The sequence below is a fragment of the Centroberyx gerrardi genome, chromosome 22 (assembly GCF_048128805.1).
Source record: "Centroberyx gerrardi isolate f3 chromosome 22, fCenGer3.hap1.cur.20231027, whole genome shotgun sequence".
Taxonomy (NCBI): domain Eukaryota; kingdom Metazoa; phylum Chordata; class Actinopteri; order Beryciformes; family Berycidae; genus Centroberyx; species Centroberyx gerrardi.
In genome coordinates this window covers 17045793-17067559 of record NC_136018.1, presented here as the reverse complement: position 1 = coordinate 17067559, position 21767 = coordinate 17045793, and the positions used below count along the sequence as shown (strand labels likewise).

Here is a 21767-nt window from a genome sequence, read left to right as displayed (position 1 = left end):
CTGATGGGATACGTACCCAGCTGGTGCTGCCCCCCTGACCCTTTGCGAAGAGCAGAGAGGAACCCTGCAGCACCGTCCACGACGAGGTCCAGTTCTTCCTGTAAATCACAATGAAACATAGGCATTACTGGCCTGCAAACAACATTTACACCAATTAAACACAGTATCATTAACAAGATGCAAAGTGTTCTCTGCTCATCGAGACCTACCTGACTTTCTTTCCATTCTCTGTGATTTTGGTGACATTGAGGACTCCGCACTTCTCTGAAGGCTGAGGAGGGAGACGCACACAGAGAGCCATGAGCTTTACACAGTGGGTGGTAAGGAATTGCTACAAAAAGGGAAGATTACTATACACACAAACATGAAAACACACACATTCATACACACGCACAAGCTTGAGGAGCAAAATGGGATAGAGAGCAAGACTGAAAACGGCTGTGCTGCCTATGTAATGTAATGCCACAACACCACCAGCAGGGGGCACCATAACACTCTTGATTTATCTGCATTGCCATGGTAAGATGACACCCATGACACAGGGATAGGTTGTATGCAGCACTATAGCAATTAGAAGTGGAATGTGACATACTGAGACATGCAGGGGATGAGAGAAAGTGGATGCAGTGCATAGAAGATGGAGTGAAAGAACTATAGGATGCAGGTAGAAGCGGGATGACTGAGCGCGGTGCAATGCCAGCTGGGATACTAACGGTCGAGGGGTGCTTGGGAGATGAGGGGCAGGAGTCAGAGTCTGGAGAGCTCTGCTTGGGCGCCGGAGCACACTCCTACCAACGAGAGGCAACAGGGTCAGCATGATGAGACTAATAATCTAACAACTAGCTACAAGACATGTGAAGACAGTCTATGGTTAGTGAGGAGAAGAGAATGGATCAGGAACCTGGTGTGGAATCAGAAGAGTGTGCTGGGTGTTAATTCAGGGAGTCGGAAGAGAAGGATTACGGTGAAGGCGGGTTAGGATTTGGGTTTGTGTTGCCAATGGGCAAAGAACATGCTTTTCAGGTCCAGGCGGCCATGACAGCAGCCACTGAGGAAAGTGTGTTAATTGAGAGAGAGAGAGAGAGAGAGAGAGAGAGAGAGAGAGAGTGCTTCTTTCCATCTGTGTATCAGCAGCTTAACGGCTAAGACAAAGTATAAACCATGACGACGACAGAGGGAAATCAGACATCTTTGATTGAGTCAACTCCTCGCTTTGATTATCATATTACCTGATTGATCTGACACAGCTATTAAACATTGCATTCTGTCGGACACAATCAACGGCAACGAATCAAAACAGATCATGTGAGCGCTGGATTGGAGGAGAAGGGGCGAGAGAGGAGAGGCTATAGGGGCGGTACCAACTTTATCACGGTACACAGACAGACGGAATCTCCTCCTGCGCGGGTCAGAACCGAACCGCCACAGTTTGAAAGAGAACTGCAACGAAACCATTTACAGCATTAGCCTAAAACACCTTAAAGACCAGAAAACTTTAAAGGAGACCATGTAGAGTTACAGCCCATTTACTTCTGTCTACGTCTAGTTTACATTTCCCCCAATCATTTTGCAATGCGTGCCGCATGCAATTACATTTATTAACATTTACTCATTTTTAAAATACAAACTTTACAATAGCTTGAAGTTAACTGCTGTCCCGGCTAACAAAGACGCCCTAAATAAAAGACATGGATGAGACAATAAAGTCTGTAAGGTGACATGTTTTTGAGGGATTAGTTCCTGGTGGATGCTTCTATTTCTTCCTGTGGGTGTCAGGTGATTGACACGAAGCAGAGTGTAGCATAATGCACTCAGTGATATGAAAACACTCAACTAGGGAACAATGAAATAACAATAAAACAGAAAATTTTGACAAAATTAAATTAAGGCTTCATGTTTACTCAATTTTCAAGTCTGTGGACGTTGTTTTTCATACTGTACGAGAACGAATGGCAGCAAATGGCTTCTTCTGAAGGCAGGAAAACAAGTCCCGATATCTCCAACTACACTGACACCATGGAAAGGAGAGGGGCAAGCTAGACCTAAGCAAAAAAAGCAACACTATTATCCTTTTAAGTGTTTCTTTACAGTCTGGGGAAAGCATTCACAGCAACGTGTTCATTAAAACACAGGGAGGTAAACCTGCTTTACACTCGACTAATCCACCAGCCTTGTTCCTTGGCACTCCAAAAACACTGTAGTGAGAGATTAAGCCATTGACGAGCCTTTGCTCCTCTGACCTGGAGGCGTCATTAGCACTCAGGGATTAAACTCGCTGACAATAACACCGGTCATGGAAAGACAACACGAAGAGCGTGCCAGACAACCTGCAGCCATCAGAACAGAGTGTTTTTGCAGTTTGTTCAACCACATATTAGTTTTCCAGTTCTATATCTATAAGACATCACTCCGTCTTCCACTTGCCTTGTCCTTTCACCTAACTATAGATACATTCAGAGTCTGAATAAACGCATACTAAGCTCAGACTGAACACCTAGAGTGGGGCGTCCCACCTTGTCGTTGAGGTCTAGGACGTAGGTGCTGTGTCTCCACTTGGTGAGGACGATGGGATCCTGCTGCTTCCTCTCCAGACTGCGACTTTTGGGAACCTCACCGGACTGAGGAGGGGAGATGTTGTACTGTGGAGAGAGAGAGAGAGAGAGAGAGAGAGAGAGAGAGAGAGAGAGAGAGAGAGAGAGAGAGAGAGAGAGAGAGAGAGAGAGAGAGAGAGAGAGAGAAAAACATGTTTATAGTAGAACTGGAAAAACAGGAAAAATCTCTAAATGTTATACTTTTTATATATTCATTCAGATATTCATTTAATTTTTTACAAATATTGACTGCAAAAACATTATATAATATCAAAGCCATCTATATTTACTATTATTATACAGATATTTTCTCTTGCGTATTAGTCATTTGCTGCGTTTTTTTTGTTGTTTCTTTGACAGGGGTTTCTGAATGTTTATTTACATGAAAATTAGTCTCCTGGTTTTTAAAGTGCTGATTTTAGAATAGGTTTTTGTCATTCTAATGGAAGTATGTATACTAGCTATAACTGGCAGTCTTTTGTAGGAATTATTCTGGACATTTTTACATTCAATACCACCAAACAGGATAGCTTTTCAATTGGGAAGAAGTATTGCAGTAAGAATTGCAGTAATATACCTTGTTTGAGGTGAAGTAAATGACACTATTACTGCAGTTAATATATGTTGATTTTTCTTACAGCACCTTTCTGCTATTTTCCTGCCAGTTTTTCACCACTTTCCTGCCAGTTTTTCACCACTTTTTTAAAAACTAGATTTTTACTGTATAGCATGTAAAGCTAGACCACAGACACAGTGCAACCCATCGGTGTCTCTCCATCTCCCCTACCTCTCTTCTCGCCGGCCACAGCACCATTGGAGAGCAGGACCTCCCTCACAGGCCCGGTACTGTCTTCTAAAGTCACCGGTAATAAGATCCACCAGACGCTGCCTGTGTGTCCATGTCTGTACCACTGTCCATTCACTCTGAGAATGGACCGGCCTATTCTGATCTGCTCTAAACCCAGCAGATTAGGGGGTGAACAGCCACGAATAGTCCCATTACCAAGATCTGAACACAGACTTGGCTCCTCGGTGCACAACACATGTCCACTTAAATTAACGGGACGAGCCTTAAGAGTACACACCAGGGGGAGGAGCGCTCGATTTAAAGTGGGTGTGTTACCGGATAGCGGTGTTAGGTGACGCGATGCCAGACGTTTTCCATTTTGAGGTGAAAGAGATAACTTTACAGAGGTAATTATCGATGAGATATGGAGACAAAAAGCAAGAAAAAGGAAAATGTTGCGCCTCAAACCCTGAAAAAAAAATATAAAGCATAAACAATCTATTTTCATGAGGAAGCCTTACCTTGGGCAATTCCCATTCTGACCTGGATCCATCGGCACTGTAGTAGTAGGGCCGCCCCTGCTCGTCCACATGCTTTATCCACTGCAAACACAAACACCAGTCAGCATTCAATGCTGCCTCATAACTCATATACAGATGTGGATAAGATTTGCAGGAGTGATTGCAAGGTAAACACACAGAAGTGGAGACCAAAACCCCCAAAATTACCAAAAAATACTTCCCAGCACAATGTCAGTTTATTGAATTATTATTAGCAGGGTTAATCAATAGCCAACTACCTTCTCCTGAGTGTATTCGGAGATGTAGAGGGTGTGTCCGTGCTCGTCCAGCTCTTCAGACCAGCCTCTAGGGGGCGACCCGTACTGACTGTCAGACTGACTGGAGTGGGTGCTGTGGCAGTTCTCCTCTGAAGACAGCGGCTGCAGGGACAGAGGGAAGATAAAGAGACGGAGGGGTAAATGACACAAGCTTACAATGGCACATTATCAGAACTTTGATGAGAGGATAATAAACAACAAAAAATACCCAGGAAAACCACTGTAACCCTGATGAAAAAAAATCACTATCATTTATTTTAGTGACAACATTGTACTTTGGCATTTTTAGCTCCTATGGTATCTCTGTCATATTCCCATAGGGACTAGGGATGATAGTACTGCTGTCATAGAGAGACAAGGAAGGATGTCCGCACACTGAATATAAGCTCCCAAAGAATTTATTGCAACGTTTTGACCAGTACAGTCTTCGTCAGGCAAAACACCCATGTGAAGAAAAAAGGGGCTATATATATTATTGCTGATACCTGTACAGCATCCTACAATTTATTATAGGATGCCTGTAGTTCTTTTTCATAAGAGAAAGCCATCTTTAAGAAGAAAATTAGCCATTAGTCAACTATGGAGACAATATATAGATATTGTCAATATCAGACTATGATGTTATGGCTAAAGGAGTTCTTCTCTCTCCCTCTCTCATAATATTGCAATAAACCAAAACACCACAGGGGGGCAGTGTTGGCTAGCTAATCATGAGAACTTGACAAGAGTGCAAGTTTTCTTTTACAACCTGGCAGGGAAACACGATTTCCCCACATCAAAGCGACTCTCTCTTGTTTCCCTACCTTCAGTAACCACAACACGACTTCAAACCCCTCTGAGGCTCACCACACCTCTACCACACTCTGCCCTCAGCCGCTCAGCTGGGGCTTCAGCTCTGGCCAATCTGACATTTTTGGAGGAATCTCTACCAGTGCATTAACAGTATCCCCTGTAACCTTTTCAGCCATGACCTACAGCAGTACTCCATTAACAGGCATCAGCATCTCAGCTTGGTAATAGACTTATCTTTATGTGCCAACTAAATGACTGCATAAAATCCTAGATACTAATTGTATGTTTCAGCGTGTGATCACACCTAAATTTGTTTTCGTTGGTCTGAACCATGCTGTTTAGGTTCACACCGCCCAGTTACAAGAGAACAAGGGCTTGTAAACAAAAGTCACATGGACTCATAAGTAGCTTGTTTATTGGACAGAGTTTTAGTAATCTGTAATCCTGCCAGGTTAGAGATTTCCAATTCAAACTTGTCTGCCGTCTTTGCCGTAATTTACCTTTATTGGTGCTCATACCAGTTAACAACTGAAGAAATAACTGAACGTGAGCGACAGTCCAGACTGCCGTTATGCTAGGCTGTCCAAGCATGAGGAACTGCTGGCTATCAGATGTCAACATCTGTCTCTTCATACCCTTAAAACTTTGCATTTTGGGGTCGTTTCCTGTAGTTAGTTTGGATTACGTTTACGAGGATGGACACCCACATTTTCTCGGTGCGGTTATTTGGTGCCACCCGAGACTGAATGCCGTTGTTCTCAGCTGACCAAATGAACTGAAGGAGTTTCAATAAACCTCTCCAAACATGCTTGGTGTGTGGAGAAGATACTAACATTGGGTGGGTGAGTATCTGTAGGTAATGAGGATGATGAAAGAAGGCTGAATACCAGGCTGGACAGCATCCCAGCATCCCTCACCTCGCTCTCTCCTGTGCCCTGGGTGTCTCCCCGGCTGCTGCTGGTGCTGCCGCTGGCGTCCCGGGTGCGGGGCGGCTTCCAGGTCCGCTCGCCGGTGGCCCGGTTGTAGTAGAAGTGCCTGCCGCTCAGGTCTTTGTGGGTCTCCCAGTCGCCCAGGATGTGGAGAGGGGAGCTGGAGGGGACGGGCGGCAGGCTGGACTGAGAGATCTTCAGCTCCTGCAGGTTGGTGTAGACCGGCGAGTCGGACCGGCCCTGACCTGTGGGCGACGTTGTCTGGAGGAGAAGGAGAAAAAGAGAGAGGAGGTCAGTGGGTGGAATAAGGTGCGAATTGTACTCCTTTCTGATCAGCTCAGAAAAGTTGTAAAGGTTTAAACAGCCTGGTTTCCTCTACAGTTGGACTTGCTGTAGAGAAAAAAAATCATGTAATCCAATGCATCATGTCAAACAAGTTATAAAATATGTTCTGCTATATTCGTAATGTGACTCATTTGCAAAATTACTTGATATTCCCTGACTTGCACAGAGAATTCAACAAATTCCCTGACTTTCCCTGTCTGGAATACACCTTTCAACAGTCCATGATATTCCAGGAATTTCAAGACCAATTGGAGCCAAGCAAATACTCCAGAGATCCAAGTATGTGTAGGAATTTCATTTCCAGCCAAGCACAGCCACCAGTTGCGATCACATTCTGGATTGGATTTGTGGAAGCTGAGCTGAGCTGTTTGTTGCAGCAAAGTACGTCAGTTAACAAGTACAACCGTGCACAGTCAGCTGCAAAGACACAGACCATCTAGGAGCATGAAAGTGAGGCAACGGGGCATGAAAAGGAGAGAAGAGGGTAGTAAGAGCCTCTCTGACAGTCTGCACGGCAGGATGGAGCCGCTGATGAAATCAGATGCCACATGTGGCTAGCAGACATTTCAAAGCTGTACCGGCCCGATTCTGATCAGGTCCTCCAACGAGACACGCAGCACACGTTACATAATAACTTATCCTATCTGTGCACTTAGAGACAAATGGAGGGACAAATGGAGCAATGAATAAAAGGTTGCTGGTATTACACTGCATGACATCCACACATTGTGCATCAATACTGATTTCAAAACGAACAGTATTTCTTAGGTATTTGGTGACGCTCTTATACAGAGTGACTTACAATGAGTGAGTGGATAGGGGATTCAGCATCTTGCTCAAAGACAATTCAGCAGGACACATGGCTGTTGCAGGAATTGAACCTGCAACCTCTCTAACGCCCTGGCCACTGTGCTGCCAAATATAATGTTTGGTAAATATTTTGCCAATTTTAGCCAAGATAAGAGGATCAGAATGGGGAAATGAGAAAACAGTATATGGTGCAGAGCGAGAACAAGTAAAGAGGAAGCGCATGGGTAGATTAGACACAGCCTTCCTATTGAGCAAATGACTTGCACTGGTATCTGGTGCTGATCTAAATGCACTGATGAGGAAGTGGGTGAGAAATGAAAGCTCAATAAGAAGCATTAAACTGCCTGAGGAGACGGTTAGCCTATTGATTACAAAAGCATCCTCTATTTTGAGTGTATGCATGTTGAGTAATTTAGTTAAGAGCCACAAAAATTACATCAGACTCATTTCAAACCATTGATCAAAATGTACCAAGTCCACATTATAAACCCATGGTGACAATTTCTGAGCCCTGTGAAGATTTAATAAGAACTAATATAAATCGACTGGACTTGAATTGCAGTTTTCCTATGCAAGTTAACCAAGCGCCAATGCAATAAACTTCATCACAAATGTGTCCGCATGGCGTCAACGAGGACACATTTCAAAGCAGGTTTTTAAAGTGGTCTTTGTGACGTCAGAGGAACTCAAAAGTTGGCGCCGTCCGAAGGTCACTCAACAAAAGCAAGAGAGCGAAGTTTCCATGGCTACCGCTCAAAGCATTCAAAGTCCTTGTGAGTGCTTGTGAATAATATTTTGGGTTTTGGAGCAGCACTGAGTGTTTGAGATTGAAGTGGATGCCAGTGTCCTGTCTCTCTGGAGTGGGTCCAGCACCAAACATTCTGCAGAGTCGAACAGATAGATGCCTAACCGAGACAGAATGAGCTATAGGAGCCTGTGCCAGCACCAAACCTCTCCCCTCTGTTTATTGAGGACAAACGCTGGGTGGCCATGTTCCCCGACAGGTGAGGAATGTGGGAGGAAATACGTTTTAGTTAAGAAAATGTGAACAAATCTCAGGACAGAAGGACGCACGGTCACATGGAAACAGATGGCACTTCCTGCCGGTCTTTGAATAACAGGAATATTTTCTCACAAAAGGAATTATTTAATATCCTGAAAATGTGCACGAACAGAGGCGAGGTTTGAGCCAGGACCCTGCTGCTTTCAGTTATGTGTATCCGCCGTTTCCTCGTTTCAGTCCAACAGACAGCAAGTGTCCTAGCATGGAGGCAATCTGCTGAGGGACGATGGTTTGGCTGAACCCAGGTTCGAATCCATCAGTCAAGACCCGGATGGAGCCGGTGTGCCGGAGTTTTAATTGGGTTTTTAGGGAATAATCTGGTAATGATCAAGTCCATATGCAGATCCGTCGCCTAGAGTGATTGAGTGCGGCCCCGCAGCGAGGCTGGGGTCAAATCCATTTAAATTCCACTCAGTCCAGAAAAACCAAACGGCGTCCGGTGGAGAAATAATTAACAGGCTTTAATGTCCATTTTGACATGAGTTAAACTAGAGGAAACCCAAGCATTTCCCTGAGGTCGGCTTCTCCAGTTTCAGTCTGACAGTCATTTCACAATCGTTTTGGACACGCATTCTGTTGCCGTGCAAAGACGGCAACGCAGGCCTGCTGTTGACATGCACACCCCACGTCATTATTTTTTAAACTCATATTATTCATACTATTTCCACAGGGAGTAAGTCTAGAAATGTACTTAGCAGGAGAAAATAAAGATGTATGCACACACATACACACACACCTCCACTGAGAAGATGCTTGCTTTATAATTACTGTGCATCCCTGCCAAAAACAGTCGTGTTCTAGGAAAGCGAGACGATTTTCTCGGCTGCCTTTAAATTACGCAACTCAAACTCGAAATAGGACTAATGTCAAGAGACACTCCATGCCCTCTTTTACAAAAATGGCATGTACCGTTATAAGATGGGAGCAAACCCTCATGCAAGGTGCACCGAACACAGTGCTGAAAGAAAGCAGCCGAACGCAAGCCTGCAATAGCAAGATAGCAGAACTATATTTACAGGATATCTGCAAGTTTCAGAAACCAAACTGAAGACTTATTAAGACTTTTTTTTAAATGCTACCTGGAATTGAATTTAAAACCAATTTAAAAACCAAAATAAAGAAACAAAGCTGTCAAAACCCGCCTATTACCAACTGAACATAGAAAGTTCTGAGACTACAAATGGGCAGCAAAAGAAAAAGGACACCAGGAAACAAATCGTTTGTCCAACTGTCTTGGCAAAGCAGATTCAGTAAAAAAAAAAAAAAAGCCTTTTGCATATTGTACTAACCCTGTTCTGTATTTATCCAAGAGTGGACATGCAGCACAAACCTGTCATTGCAAAGAAAACTGTATTCAAGACATCAAGGCACCTTCTAGACATCATGTCACACCTAAGCTCCCCATGCCTCGGTCTGAACGTCACCTTGTGTCCCGGGCTGCACACAAACACGTCGTCATCATCCTCCCCTGCTTTCCTGTAGCCTCTGAATGTGCTGAGCACACGACGCATGGCGATGCAACGCAAGGCGCCGCGGCCATCAAGTTTGACAGGACGCGGACTGACCTGTGGCTTCACCTCCCTCCCTCCCCCAACACACTCTCTCTCTCTCTCACACTCTCTCTCTTACACACTCTCTCTCACACACTCTCTCTGTCTCTCGTTCTGGCCGGTTCAGTCGCTCTAACATTCCAGTTGAAGGTACGAAGAAACTCGAGACGGCGACGCGGTCAGAGCCAAAGGGGAACAAGATCTTTCTACCTCAGGCTGATAAACAGATGGACACACACACACACACACACACAAACACACCCACACACAAACTTGTCTGACACAACAGGAAACGGTTTTGAGAAGATCTACCCAGTGCTTCCTCTATCATAGTGTGTGTATGTGTGTGCATATGTGGGTATGTGAATGCGTTAGTGTTTCTGTGTGCACGCGCCTTCATGCATGCCCAATGTGTGTGTGTGTGTGTGTGTGTGTCAAACTGGGCGCTGACAGACAAACTAGCGGCTCGGGACGCACTGGCCCTTTCACCAGAGTCCAGGCTCTATATTTAACCCGGCCGCTGCATTCAACACACCGGAGGAGAGGGACTCAATGTGTCCAGGACAGATAACAGCACTGATCTCTATCGGCGCCGGTGCAACTGGTCAGTCCCACACTGCACTACGGCCCGCCGAATGAGCGCTAGTCGAGTCGGAGGGAGTCCATGAAGTCAATGATGCAGTGAATAAGGTGCAGCGTAGACTGAGGGATAAGCAGAGAGACAGAGGAGAGGCAGGGAGAGGAAGCAAAGTACTGTCTGTCTGGTTTACATTTCCCCAAATCATTTTGCAATGCATGCCGTATGCAACTTGAGTTTTAACATTTACTTGTTTCTTGTCGTTTACTCACAAACTTTACAGAGTCAAACCCAGCTTGAAATGAACTGCTGTCCCGCCTAAAAAAGACGCCCTAAATAAAAACGCATGGATGTGACAATTAAGGTTATGAAGTGACATGTTTATGAGGGATTATTTTCTCTGCGGAGGCTTCCATTTCTCCCTGTGGGAGTCAGGTGATTGACAGGAAGCAGAGTGTGATGTAATGCAGCGCTGATATGCAAACACTCAACTCAGGCACACTGAAATAACAATAAAACAGAAACTTTGACAAAACCAAATGAAGTAGTCATGTTTACCGTGATGGATTATCTAGCTCTGGCTATTTTAAAGCCTGTGGAAGTCGTTTGAAATATTGTACAAAACTGAATGGCAGGTATTATCCATTAAGGAAAAAAATATTATTTATATCTATAACTTTTTCTTATACAACTACATCACTGGTGATAGACACACATCAGGAACACACACCTATTATCGTATAGAGTCTAGACCTTGATACTTGCAGACAGTAAACCTGCATGTTGAACAGCCAGCTCATGCCCTCCAGCTGCAACCCTCTCCACTCCTCAACAGACAACCCGCTCCTCTTTAAGTCGCTCACATCCGCAAAACCGAGGATGAGCCCTTCCCACAATGCAGTGCCGATGCTCTCAATGACCCGCGCCGCGTCTTCCGACCGCATTCAAGAGTCTCCTCTCGTAGCCGACGACTCCTGGCTAGTTTGAAGTGAATGAGATGTGGCAGAGGGCTAGGCAGCAGGGGATCGAGCCCCGGGGTCTCTGACAGGTAATTAAAAATAGAAAGGACCTGGGGGGGGGGGGTATCGCTCTTAGCTTGGGGGAGAGAGGTGTAAATGAGGGAGGGATGGATGGAGAGAGAGGCAAGAATGAGGAGAGAGGGAGAGAGGGAGAGACTTGCTGTTGAATACAGAACGGTCTTTACAGCAGCAGCAGCAGCAGCAGCTTGTCTGCCAGGCCTTGATAAATGAGTTCCAGACTACAGGCCGGTATAGTATAGAATCCCCACAGCCGCATTAGAATGCATTATGCGGCCTGTAGACTCTGTAGGCACACCCAGGGTGGAAATGAATGATTAATTCAACTCAGAAGGGTCTAATGGAGAGTTTGAAGGCGGAGGGGGGAAACGGACGAGCGGAGCGAACGCAAGGCCGATGATGAGAACCGGCCCGCTAATGGAGCCCGGTGAGATTTTGTTCTGCTGCGCGGAACACAGCTTACTGCAACCGCCGTATTTATCACCGTGTTGGGAATACTGCTGGGGCTGTCCGCTCACTCTGCAGCCCCCTTTCATTGTATCCAGTCTCCTGTCCCACTGCGCCTGTACTATCGCCGCCAATGCCTCTGCTGTAAATTAAACCATAAATAATTCGAGGTGTGTAAAGAAGCGCGGGTCAGGGTGAGGGCGAAGCGAGAGAGAGAGAGAGGGAGGCCGGGCGGTAGTTGCGCCCCACATCCACTAGGTGTCTCCCTCGGGTCGTGAGGGAGGACAGGAGGAGGTCGGGGGGCTGGTGAGTGGGTGGGGGTCTCCGTCAGATATCTGGCCATGAGGAGGGTAGCGTGAGGGGGAGGGGTTTTCTCCCGCCGCACACATGGCAACCCCACTCCGCCGCATCTCCATCCTGCTTCCATGCCGCACTTTCAGGCGTTATTAGTATCATCCGCTCGCATGCTGTCTGCCGCGCACATGCACCGCCGGTCTAAATGCCTTATTCATGTTCCTTATCTTACTCTCAGTCAGAGCTGTAATGTAATTCAGTCACCTTGCCTCAACATTTACACACACAGACCTGAGGGCGTTTACTGCGCACCGATACCCAGATTTATTCCACCTATCGAGACCGTAAACATGCATATGATCTTAAAGACTACACACACACATACAACAGAGGCAAAGCATGCTCACTGAACAAAACGCTTTCCCACAATCACATATAAACAAGGAGAACTGTACGACTCCCTTGGTAACAATGATTACAGCAGTATACTGTTCTAAAATAATGCAAACACTAAAATGATTATTCTGTGATTTCTTTAAAAAGGCCATTCTACACAAGGCGACTGCATCCAGTGCCTCACCTCGGTGTGTGTGTGTGTGTGTGTGTGTGTGTGTGTGTGTGTGTGTGTGTGTGTGTGTGTGTGCGTGTCTGCGTCTTCCCAATAACTGGGTTACATAATGTGATTGTGTAATTGAATTAGATGAAAGCGGGTTAAAGAAAGTGTGGCAGGGTGGCTGGAGAGGTGGCGGGTGGGGCGTGTGGGCGGGCGAGGGAGCCGCGTCCGGCGACCATGGCGACACCCGGGCCAATCACGTGGTCAGGCAGAGGAGTGTTTGATGATAGGCCGCAGGGGGGAGGAAGGGGGGGGGGGGCACCACCTCCAACCTAGTGCATCAATCCAAACACCCCCTCCCCTTCCTCTGTTCTTTTGTCCTCATTCCTCTGTCATCTGTCTCTGCTGACCTCTTCCCTTCCTCCTTCCTCTCTCACTTCTGCTCCTCCCTTCCATCCCTCCTTTCTCTGCAGACACACACACACACACGCGCGCTCTGAGCAAACACTCCCTGCCCTTTTCCTCCGATGCATCTTCCGATAATCATTCGCCGTCCTTCTTGAGCCATTCTCTCGCTCTCCTATTCTCTCTCCCTCTCTCTCTCTCTCTCCTTCCAGGCTCAGCCAACGCCCCTCTGCCCTCTCTCTCTTTCTCTCTCTCTCTCTCTCTCTCTGCTCCAGGAGGCACAATGCTGATGCTGATGGTTTGTGTCCATATGACCAGATTAACCTACATTTCCACCTCGCTGGGCGCCAGTCAGACCACGTTCGCCAATTTCCCCATCATCACATCTGTGGCATTTCACATGCCAACTTGCCCCCCACCCCCATAACACACACACACATACATACACACACGTACACACAGAGTCAGACATGCACCCATACAGAGACAGACATATGCAAGTGTACAGATACACACATGAACGAGCAAACAAAAGGATATACGTTCATACAGATACATGAACATGCACAGTCACTCTCACACACACACAGAGCCTTTTCTTCTCTTCCCATAGCAACCAGTTCCAGGGCTGCACTCCAGTTCAGGACATCAGTATCAAGTCTGACATCATCTTAAAAATAGACTGATCATGCTATTCAACTTGGCAAAAAACTGTTAAAAAGGTTGAATAGTGAGTGGGTGGAAAAAATGTTAATGGAATTCAAATATCGACTAAATCCTTGGAAGCTGAGTCACTCACATGCGCGCACACACACACACACACACACACACACACACGCACACAGGTCAGCAAAACATGACGAGGGTTTGGGGACTTAAAGATGGAAAATTCTGAGAAACCCAAGGATGAACGTGAGTCAGCATGTTTTCCCTCGGCGGCGGCGGGGATGACGACAGCTACTTTCATTTCACGGATCAGAGGATTCGGCGTGGCGCACACCCTGACTGAGATGCAACCAATTAACCTTTTGGTCCTGAGCTGATAGAGCTCGGCTAAAATGTCAGTTCGTGTCTGCGGAAATACACGCCGGCTCTGATAAACCACCGCTGCGTTGGTGGAGAATAGCTGGTCTAACACACACACACTCGCTCGCTGCTTGGGATACTGCGGAGAGACTTCAAGGCTGGAGAAACTTTACCAGATGAGATACAAGAAAGACCAAAAGCAAATAGGAACAGAGCAGCGATCGGCAGCTGAACTAGTATTTTCGTGTCAAGGATTGTTCAAGCAAAACCAATCTTACTGTCTTCTATTTGAGCAATGCAGCGCTATCACCGAAGACTGTTTACTGTGCGCCATAGTGGCTCTCCAATCAGACTTTCCCCTTATTTTCTCCCAAAAAAACATGAAAAAATAAAAAACACTTCATGAAATGTTAATGAGGAAGGGAGAGGGCGTATGTTGAGGGTAGGGAAAGGCCTGCAGCCATGTTCTGTCCCCCTGCCCGCCCGGCGCTCCTGTGCATATGGGAACGCCGCCGCCGTCCAAAAACCAGTCTGTCGTACTGGGCCACAGATTCTGCGGCGCGCGCCTGCCAGTAAGCAAGCTTAACTAGAGCAGGGGGGATCAAACAATTCATATCTGGGACAACGTGTCCATGGTTATTTTATAGGCACCAAATGGATCAACACGGCTCGGCTGCTATTTAGAGGCTGAACCGGAGAGTCGGGGAGTGTGAAAGCAAAACACCGAACGTGCCTGAATCACCCAGACATCTCCTTTTTTGTCCCGTTCCTGTCTTCCAAAACATATGTAGACATTCCTGGAGGGTTGAAGAATGTGTGTGTCTGGGTGCGTGTTCCCGACGTTGCTCAAATATCACTGGATCTGTGCGGCCGAGGAGCGTACAGCTGCTGAGGAGGCATAGTTGCGAGAGACCGTGTTTTCGCATGTGTCTGCTTACTGTCACATGCGTGGTCTGAGTTGTGTAACGAGCCCGTCGCTTCGGGCCGGGCCGGTGCGCAGACCAGACGCCACCTGTGTCCCCGCGGCACCTGGGCAAGCTGGTCCCCCCGGTGTGCGTTTCTCAAAAATAATCATCTGATCTGTCGAGACTAGGAACGCACAGCTCCTAGCGCTGAGAAATTAAGAATATGAAGGAGTACGTGGGTGAGAGGGAGAAAGGGAGACAAAGGGAAAGAGACTCTGTGCATATGTGCTCGCTTGCATATGCATAGACGCCTGTGTGTCTCTCCTCCGGGGGTCAAAGGCCGCCCATCCGCACAGCAGGAGGCCACCCACCCTTCCACCCTGACCCCTAGCACCCTATCCTCTCTCTGGGTGAAGCTATCCTCCTCCTCTCTTTCTCACCATCCTCCGCCAAACCTGGGCTGAGAAACACCAGTTCACTAAAAGCTGACGGCTGTAAGAAGGTTTTTGCGCTCCGCGGGATCAAAGTGTGAGACGGACAGGCAGAGTCGAGGGACAGAGCGACAGAGCCGCGCCGCAATCTGTTAGCCGCACAACCATCCAGTCAAACGGGAGAACGGGATTTGATGGATCGTGCGCGCACTCCTGAGAGAGAACACAGAGCGGGAACGGGGCCCAATAAATGAATTCTGGCTGCAGAAGTCAAACGACCTGCCAGTAGCCTGACAGCATCAATTTGTTCTGTTTAGCCGCGGACAGGTTTGGAAAATCGACGACACGCCGAAGGAAAATTCAATTTCTTTAATGGAACCGGCATTGCCAAATCTCTCCCTTATTACTCATTTTGAATGGTCCTCGCCGTACAAAGCCTCTCTGTGCTCCAAGTCGCTGCTGTCGGGTTTTCTCCCACTGCAGGGCCAAACCAAACACAGGCTCTGTTCTGTGCTGACCTGACCAACCAGTACACCTTACAGTCTGGCACTCAGGACAATATGAACCGGGGTTATCAGGGCCGGTGCAGTTTGTCTGCAGGTCAGCACTTTCCATAATGAAATTGGTATTTCACTGCTGTACATTTACAAATGCCCTATACGCTTTACGCACTGCCAACAAAGCGAATAAGCTGCATGATGATGAAACCAACACCCAGACTACATATGCACCGGAGACATTTATAGCCGGTGTCTGATCCGTCCACCCGTGGCACTTGCTATTAACAGAACAGAGCGCCAGATAGTGCCACTGTATTTTAAGAACATTTCCTCCCAGAATCCCATTCTCTATTTTTTGGTGGCAGGGAGCAAAAGCCTGGAGCAGAGACTTAGCAGCATTCCTCCGTGGCCGACAGCTGACAGCTAAGCCCCCAGCTAATGGCTAATCCTGCCTTAATGCCTTCAGCGTGATTGGTTCCAGCTAATTACGTGAGCTCACTCCCCCGGGCGGTGAGTGGCTGGCAGGACGGGGCGGGGCCAAGGTGAGGGCAGTGTTTTGGTTGCAGGTTAGTGGACCTGTCCAGGTATCCAGGACCAACAACAGTCAGCCAAAGGTCAGTGGTGCGCTGGCCTGGATAGGTACTCTGCTTTTAGGCCAGCTAAATCACTTCTACCCCTTTCACACACATGAAACGGCATGCTTATCCAGGTCCAGATCCAGGTAGGAGGCAATTCACACTGAGCCTCGCACACAGGAACACCATCAAAGGCAGACATGTTTACATTCTGTGTTCAAGATGGTGGATCATGACATGGCTGATGGAGCGGGTTAAACACTGAACTTTCACACCAAGGAGAGGAGAGTTTGGCCCGGCTGTCAACCCTGATCTTAACTGGAATAGTTTTGCGGGGTCGGCCTATCCGAGTCAACCCATATTTTGCCCATTACTAGTTGGATACTGCTAGGATACTAGCTACAGTATCAGTACAAATCACCAAACAGTAAGAGCCAGTTTCCCAGACACAGAGCAAGTCATGCCAATGGACACTCAAGGTCCAATTGTGTTTTAGCTTGACAAGATTTCATAAGTTTTTATTACTTCACACTGGATATAATAAACCTTATTATGACTTACTGAATACTTTAACATAACCAGGTAGCAGAAATCACATAATAACAGTACAAGATCATTCCATGATCAAACAAAGGGACAGCACATTATACTTGAGAGGCAGCTAATATGAGCCAAACCCCCACCCCCCACCCGCCTCCCCCTCTTTCACTGTCTTTAGCACTGGTCTGGAAGGCAGCTGGCTGCCGTTTATGGTAGGTTATTAATATTCCCCCAAATCTTCCCTGCTAATCTGCTCTGTTTATGTGGAAACATAGATAGAGACACTCAGAGGGTTTGTGAGGGCTGGAGGAGGCAGGAAGAGGGGGAGGAAGGGAGGCCTGATTTCCCTCTCCTCCAGAACAACTCCGCAACCCCTTTGAAGTGGCATGATAACATCTCCTCTAATAATAATAATCACAATTGCACTAATAAGAATAAGGACAATAAAGGCTACAGAGCATTGGGAACCATCCTACAATAAAGCATAAACAGCTCGCCTTCAGAGGCTTTTCCACCCTGACAGGAATAACATTCTAGGGGAAACATTGAATCCTTGTTTTTTTGGGGGGAATTTTTCAGCATTAAAATGGTCAAATATAAAGACACTGAATATCGGCACAAAATATTGGCTACTGGCATTCAGCTTCAGTCCAAAAATATTGGTGCCAGTCTTCAAAAACCCATATTAGTTCAACCCCTGCAGGGATAATGCTCTGTTTGGGTCAATTACTCTATCCGCTGAAAACTGTCATTGCTCTCCATTTAATCATGTTTAAGAGCAGTGTGTGTGTGTGTGTGTGTGTGTCCCAACAAGCTTGTTTTGATTTCCAGCGATCCTGACCAGAGCGTGAACCAGAGGTCGCTCCCACTCCGCAGCACAACAAAGCATCGCTGCACCTAACGTCCCTTTCATCCTCAGTCTGCCTTGTTAGCCGAGTCTCGGCCGCCCCTACACATCAATGAGACTTCCCATGAGTCACTGCGACTTTAAGAGAAGAGAGGGAGAATCCAGGCACATCCACACATCCTTTTCACACATCTGCAGTACACACACACACACACACACACACACGCATTCTCCTAATCAAACCATGCTTGCCCTGTTCACATCCACCAAAAGCATATAAGCTTCAACATAAAAAGGAAAGCTGAATGAAAAATATCACTTAGTCCCTTAACATTCCCTGGCTTTATGGATTAGGTTTCAACTGCATCTGAAGAAACAGATTACGCGCAGCAGTGAAGCTCCTGTGTTGGCCTGATTGAAATAATGACTGTTGTAAACATGATGCTATTATTATTACATCTCTTGCAGTCTTCCCAGTGTGTGTGCATGTGTCTTTGTTTCATCGTCTAACTCCGCTTTAGATCAAATTGGTGAAGTTCCTGAGAATCCCAAGCAGCTGAAAAGAAAATAACAGGATGTGTCATGCAGTTCACTGTTAGAGCCAGCATGATGCCAGGAATCAATGACTTCACTTTCAACACCATCACAGCCCCGTAACAGGCCATGTTAGGTTTCAACTTGTCAGTATAAAAGCTAAAATATATAGCCTAAATGGATAAATAGACAAATAAATCAATGATAAATAGTATAATAATTAAAAAATGTCTTTTTAGAGACACAGATACATGCCAGTGTTCTGCTTGTTTGTTTGACCAAGTCTGAGTTTGTGTAGATAATCCCCCCCAGGAAAAGAGCTTCGGCACTCTCTCCCATATACAAACACATCAAGCTGGGACTTTGACAAAAACAGATCCAGTTACTAACTTAACAGTACAAGTGCCAAAGACTGAGCTGAGCTATCAACATGTTATGTAACTGGGATGCCCCACTACCACTTCTTCACTGCTGGTACCAATTCTACCGGTACTGGCTGATTCCATACTGATCAGATCTATGAATTTTAACCATCGGTTTGGGGTCAGTAGAGAGAAAGGATTAAGATAGAATAGTTTACTTCTTTTTTTTGTGATACTCTGCATACTTCAGCAGGACAGATGGTTGTTGACATGAGAGCTTCAGTCAAGACCTTCAGCTTGAAGCCTGGTCTCTCTAACCGCGACATCATCCTGCTGTCCTAAATTTGAGAGATGGAGATTTAACATCCTTCTATATGTGAAAAAGACAGAAAATCACATTGTTATGCTTTGATGATTTCTGTGTCATGTCACACGTGGCTCTAGATAGCCCAGACTGGCCTGCTTTTAACCTGATACCCTACACCTATATCAGTGCATATACAGATATTGCATATGTACGTCCTATATGAACGTATTAATAACCTCACACCATAGCAAGGATCAAAGAGCATCAGATTCAGTGTGTGGCTCAGATTGTAAAGTCTACATGGTCCGGATGCTGGGAAAGAATAAACTACAGCGAGAGAGTCCTCAGCACCTGTCGTGAACAAGGATCCGCCACAATGGCACCCTGTTGATCATCATGCTAGGGCCTTACAGCTTTTGAGAAACACACCATGCTGAAAGGCATCAAACAGAAAACAAAATCAGCTCTGTGCACCTAAGAAAAACTGCCAATGCTGTGTATTCTTGAGAGTTTATCTTCCAGTGTTTCACACTTTGATAACACTGAATATTTTCCCTGAACCAACATTTCCATTGAAGCCTTTTTAGTAGAACAAATACACTTACCACCATTAACATACTAGGCAAGATTTGTATGTTAAAATACACTCATCTTATCAGTCTAATTACAAAGTGCAGCTGCAACTAACACACTGTGGTCCACGCAGGTCATGCGATACTTAATGCCCCTTTAAACTAGGCCTAATTTAGTTTTATCCTGTCCTATCCTCAGACCAGGGTGCCAGAGAGAGACGGGGGGTAGTGGGTGAGGGGGGGGGGGGGGGTGAGAGGCATGACGGGACAGACCCAGGGGGCCTGGTGGCAATAGGGCTGAGGTCTATTGATGCGGTGCCACATGAACTGCAGAGACGGCGCGGGACACAAGGGCTCTTGGTACAGAGGGAAACAATGGCCAGTCAGCCCTCCAGTCACAACAGCTGACCGGCTGACAATGACAGGAGGAGAGGAGAGGTGGAGGAGAACAGAGAGAAAGGAAGAGGGAGGGGGGTTAAAGAGAGGTGTGAAGTGTCACACGGTCATTTGGTTCTTCCTGGAGGGAGGGAGACAGGCAGAGGGACAGAGAGAGAGAGAAAGGATTGGGACAATAGAGAAGAATGAAGCCACAGTAGGTAGACCGGGGCTTTCACTGACAGCTGTGGTTACCGGGGGAGAGAGAGAGAGAGAGGATGGGGGGGGTTAAGCCAACATGGCTGCTATTGTAAGGGAACAAGGGAAATGTCTTTGCATTGTCATGTCTCAGATTTTCTCTCTTTACTATTCACTGGGCAAGCAGGTGAGTCAGCGGCGGGGTTAAGGAGAAAAAAGCTTCAACCTATTTGATATTAAAGAAAAGCTTTAATCAAATGCTCATGAATGAATACAATCACCTGCGTTAAGTGCGCTGACCTGAGCGCGCACACGCTTAACCTCAAGCCATTGTCACATCTCACAATATCAGCTCTGTTCACTGACAGATCCTATCCTTGTCAGTGAGCCATTCAAGTTGAACTGCATTTGCCCCACAGTTAAGTAAAGGTCATATCTTCTCTTTCCCTTCCCTTTGAATCAGTTACAGATTCCTTTTGATGCTGACAGGGCCCGCGGAAAACAACCATCAACCTCTTCTCTTATGTAACCCAAAGCCTTAACAATTGACAGCCGTGGCTTGCCAGTATGCCTGAGGGCAATCTGCTCTACCCCTTCAAAAAAAAACGATATACAAAAATATCAACTATCACCAGTGAACAAAGGACAGTTAATTGTAAATCAATAGAATCAAACATATGCCATGTGGCAGATGCTTTGATCTAAAGTGCCTTACACATGCCATGAGTTTCTACATTTTTTGTATTTTTTTAGTATATTTTTAGTATATGTTCAATACCCTTTTTCTGTTAGTGGCATAAAGAGTGGCATGCTCTTCCCATTTAACATAACAATCAAATGAAAACCAACAATACAGCTACAGAACGACAAGACAAACGCACATGGTTAAACAAAGGGACACAATTTGTTACAGCAGCTCTGTAGCAATTGTATACCAAGGCTAAAAACCATGACAAGAACCAAGACGTGCTAACACCCGCTCTACTTTTTCCCTCAGCCAAGTAGCCTAAGCCCTGACGCACCCAGTCACATTCACTAAGCCTACTGTTGAACAGTACAGAACCACGGCTACTCACAATGTAGTGGGGGCTCCTCAGGTAGGAAAACATGGTCCCGGCAGAGAAAAGTCCAGTTGGGGCAGGGGCGTCCCAACCAGGTATGTGGAGGTGGTGGCTGGTAGCTTTTTCCCCAAATCTATCCTGCCTTGTGTGCTGTTACAGCCTCACTGCATCCAGCCTACCGTCACATAGAACAGAAGAGGCCTCAGCGGCCGATTAAGGGATCTTAAGCGATCTATTTAGAGCCCCGGTGCTCGCCTTAAATAGGAGCACTCATTAGCTGAATGACCTGAGCCTCTCAGAGACACACAGAGAGACAGGGAGAGGGAGGGAGAGTGACAGAGAGTGAGAGAATACAGAGCCAGATGAAGGGGAGCGAAAGAGAGCAGGAGACAAAGAGGCAGAACGGATTGCTAAACGGGTGGCCGTACTCAAAGATCACCCAACAGGCCGTAAAAGGTCAGAGTTCGCGATCCCTTGGGGTCATAAAGTCGGTGGTTCACACGCTCCAGTTACACC

General features: G+C 46.4%; 1 protein-coding gene across 1 annotated transcript in view; it reads right to left on the bottom strand.

The window, feature by feature from the left end:
- Window positions 1–21767, bottom strand: part of LOC139914256 (rho GTPase-activating protein 12) — a 47168-nt gene that overhangs the window by 5930 nt on the left and 19471 nt on the right. The window contains exons 2-9 of the mRNA XM_078291546.1: window positions 5926–6198; window positions 4178–4318; window positions 3900–3980; window positions 2514–2639; window positions 1366–1440; window positions 714–788; window positions 210–271; window positions 17–98 (exon numbers count right to left, since the gene is read on the bottom strand). Of these exons, the coding sequence (XP_078147672.1) occupies window positions 17–98; window positions 210–271; window positions 714–788; window positions 1366–1440; window positions 2514–2639; window positions 3900–3980; window positions 4178–4318; window positions 5926–6198 (915 nt within the window). The remainder of the gene's footprint in view (window positions 1–16; window positions 99–209; window positions 272–713; window positions 789–1365; window positions 1441–2513; window positions 2640–3899; window positions 3981–4177; window positions 4319–5925; window positions 6199–21767) is intronic.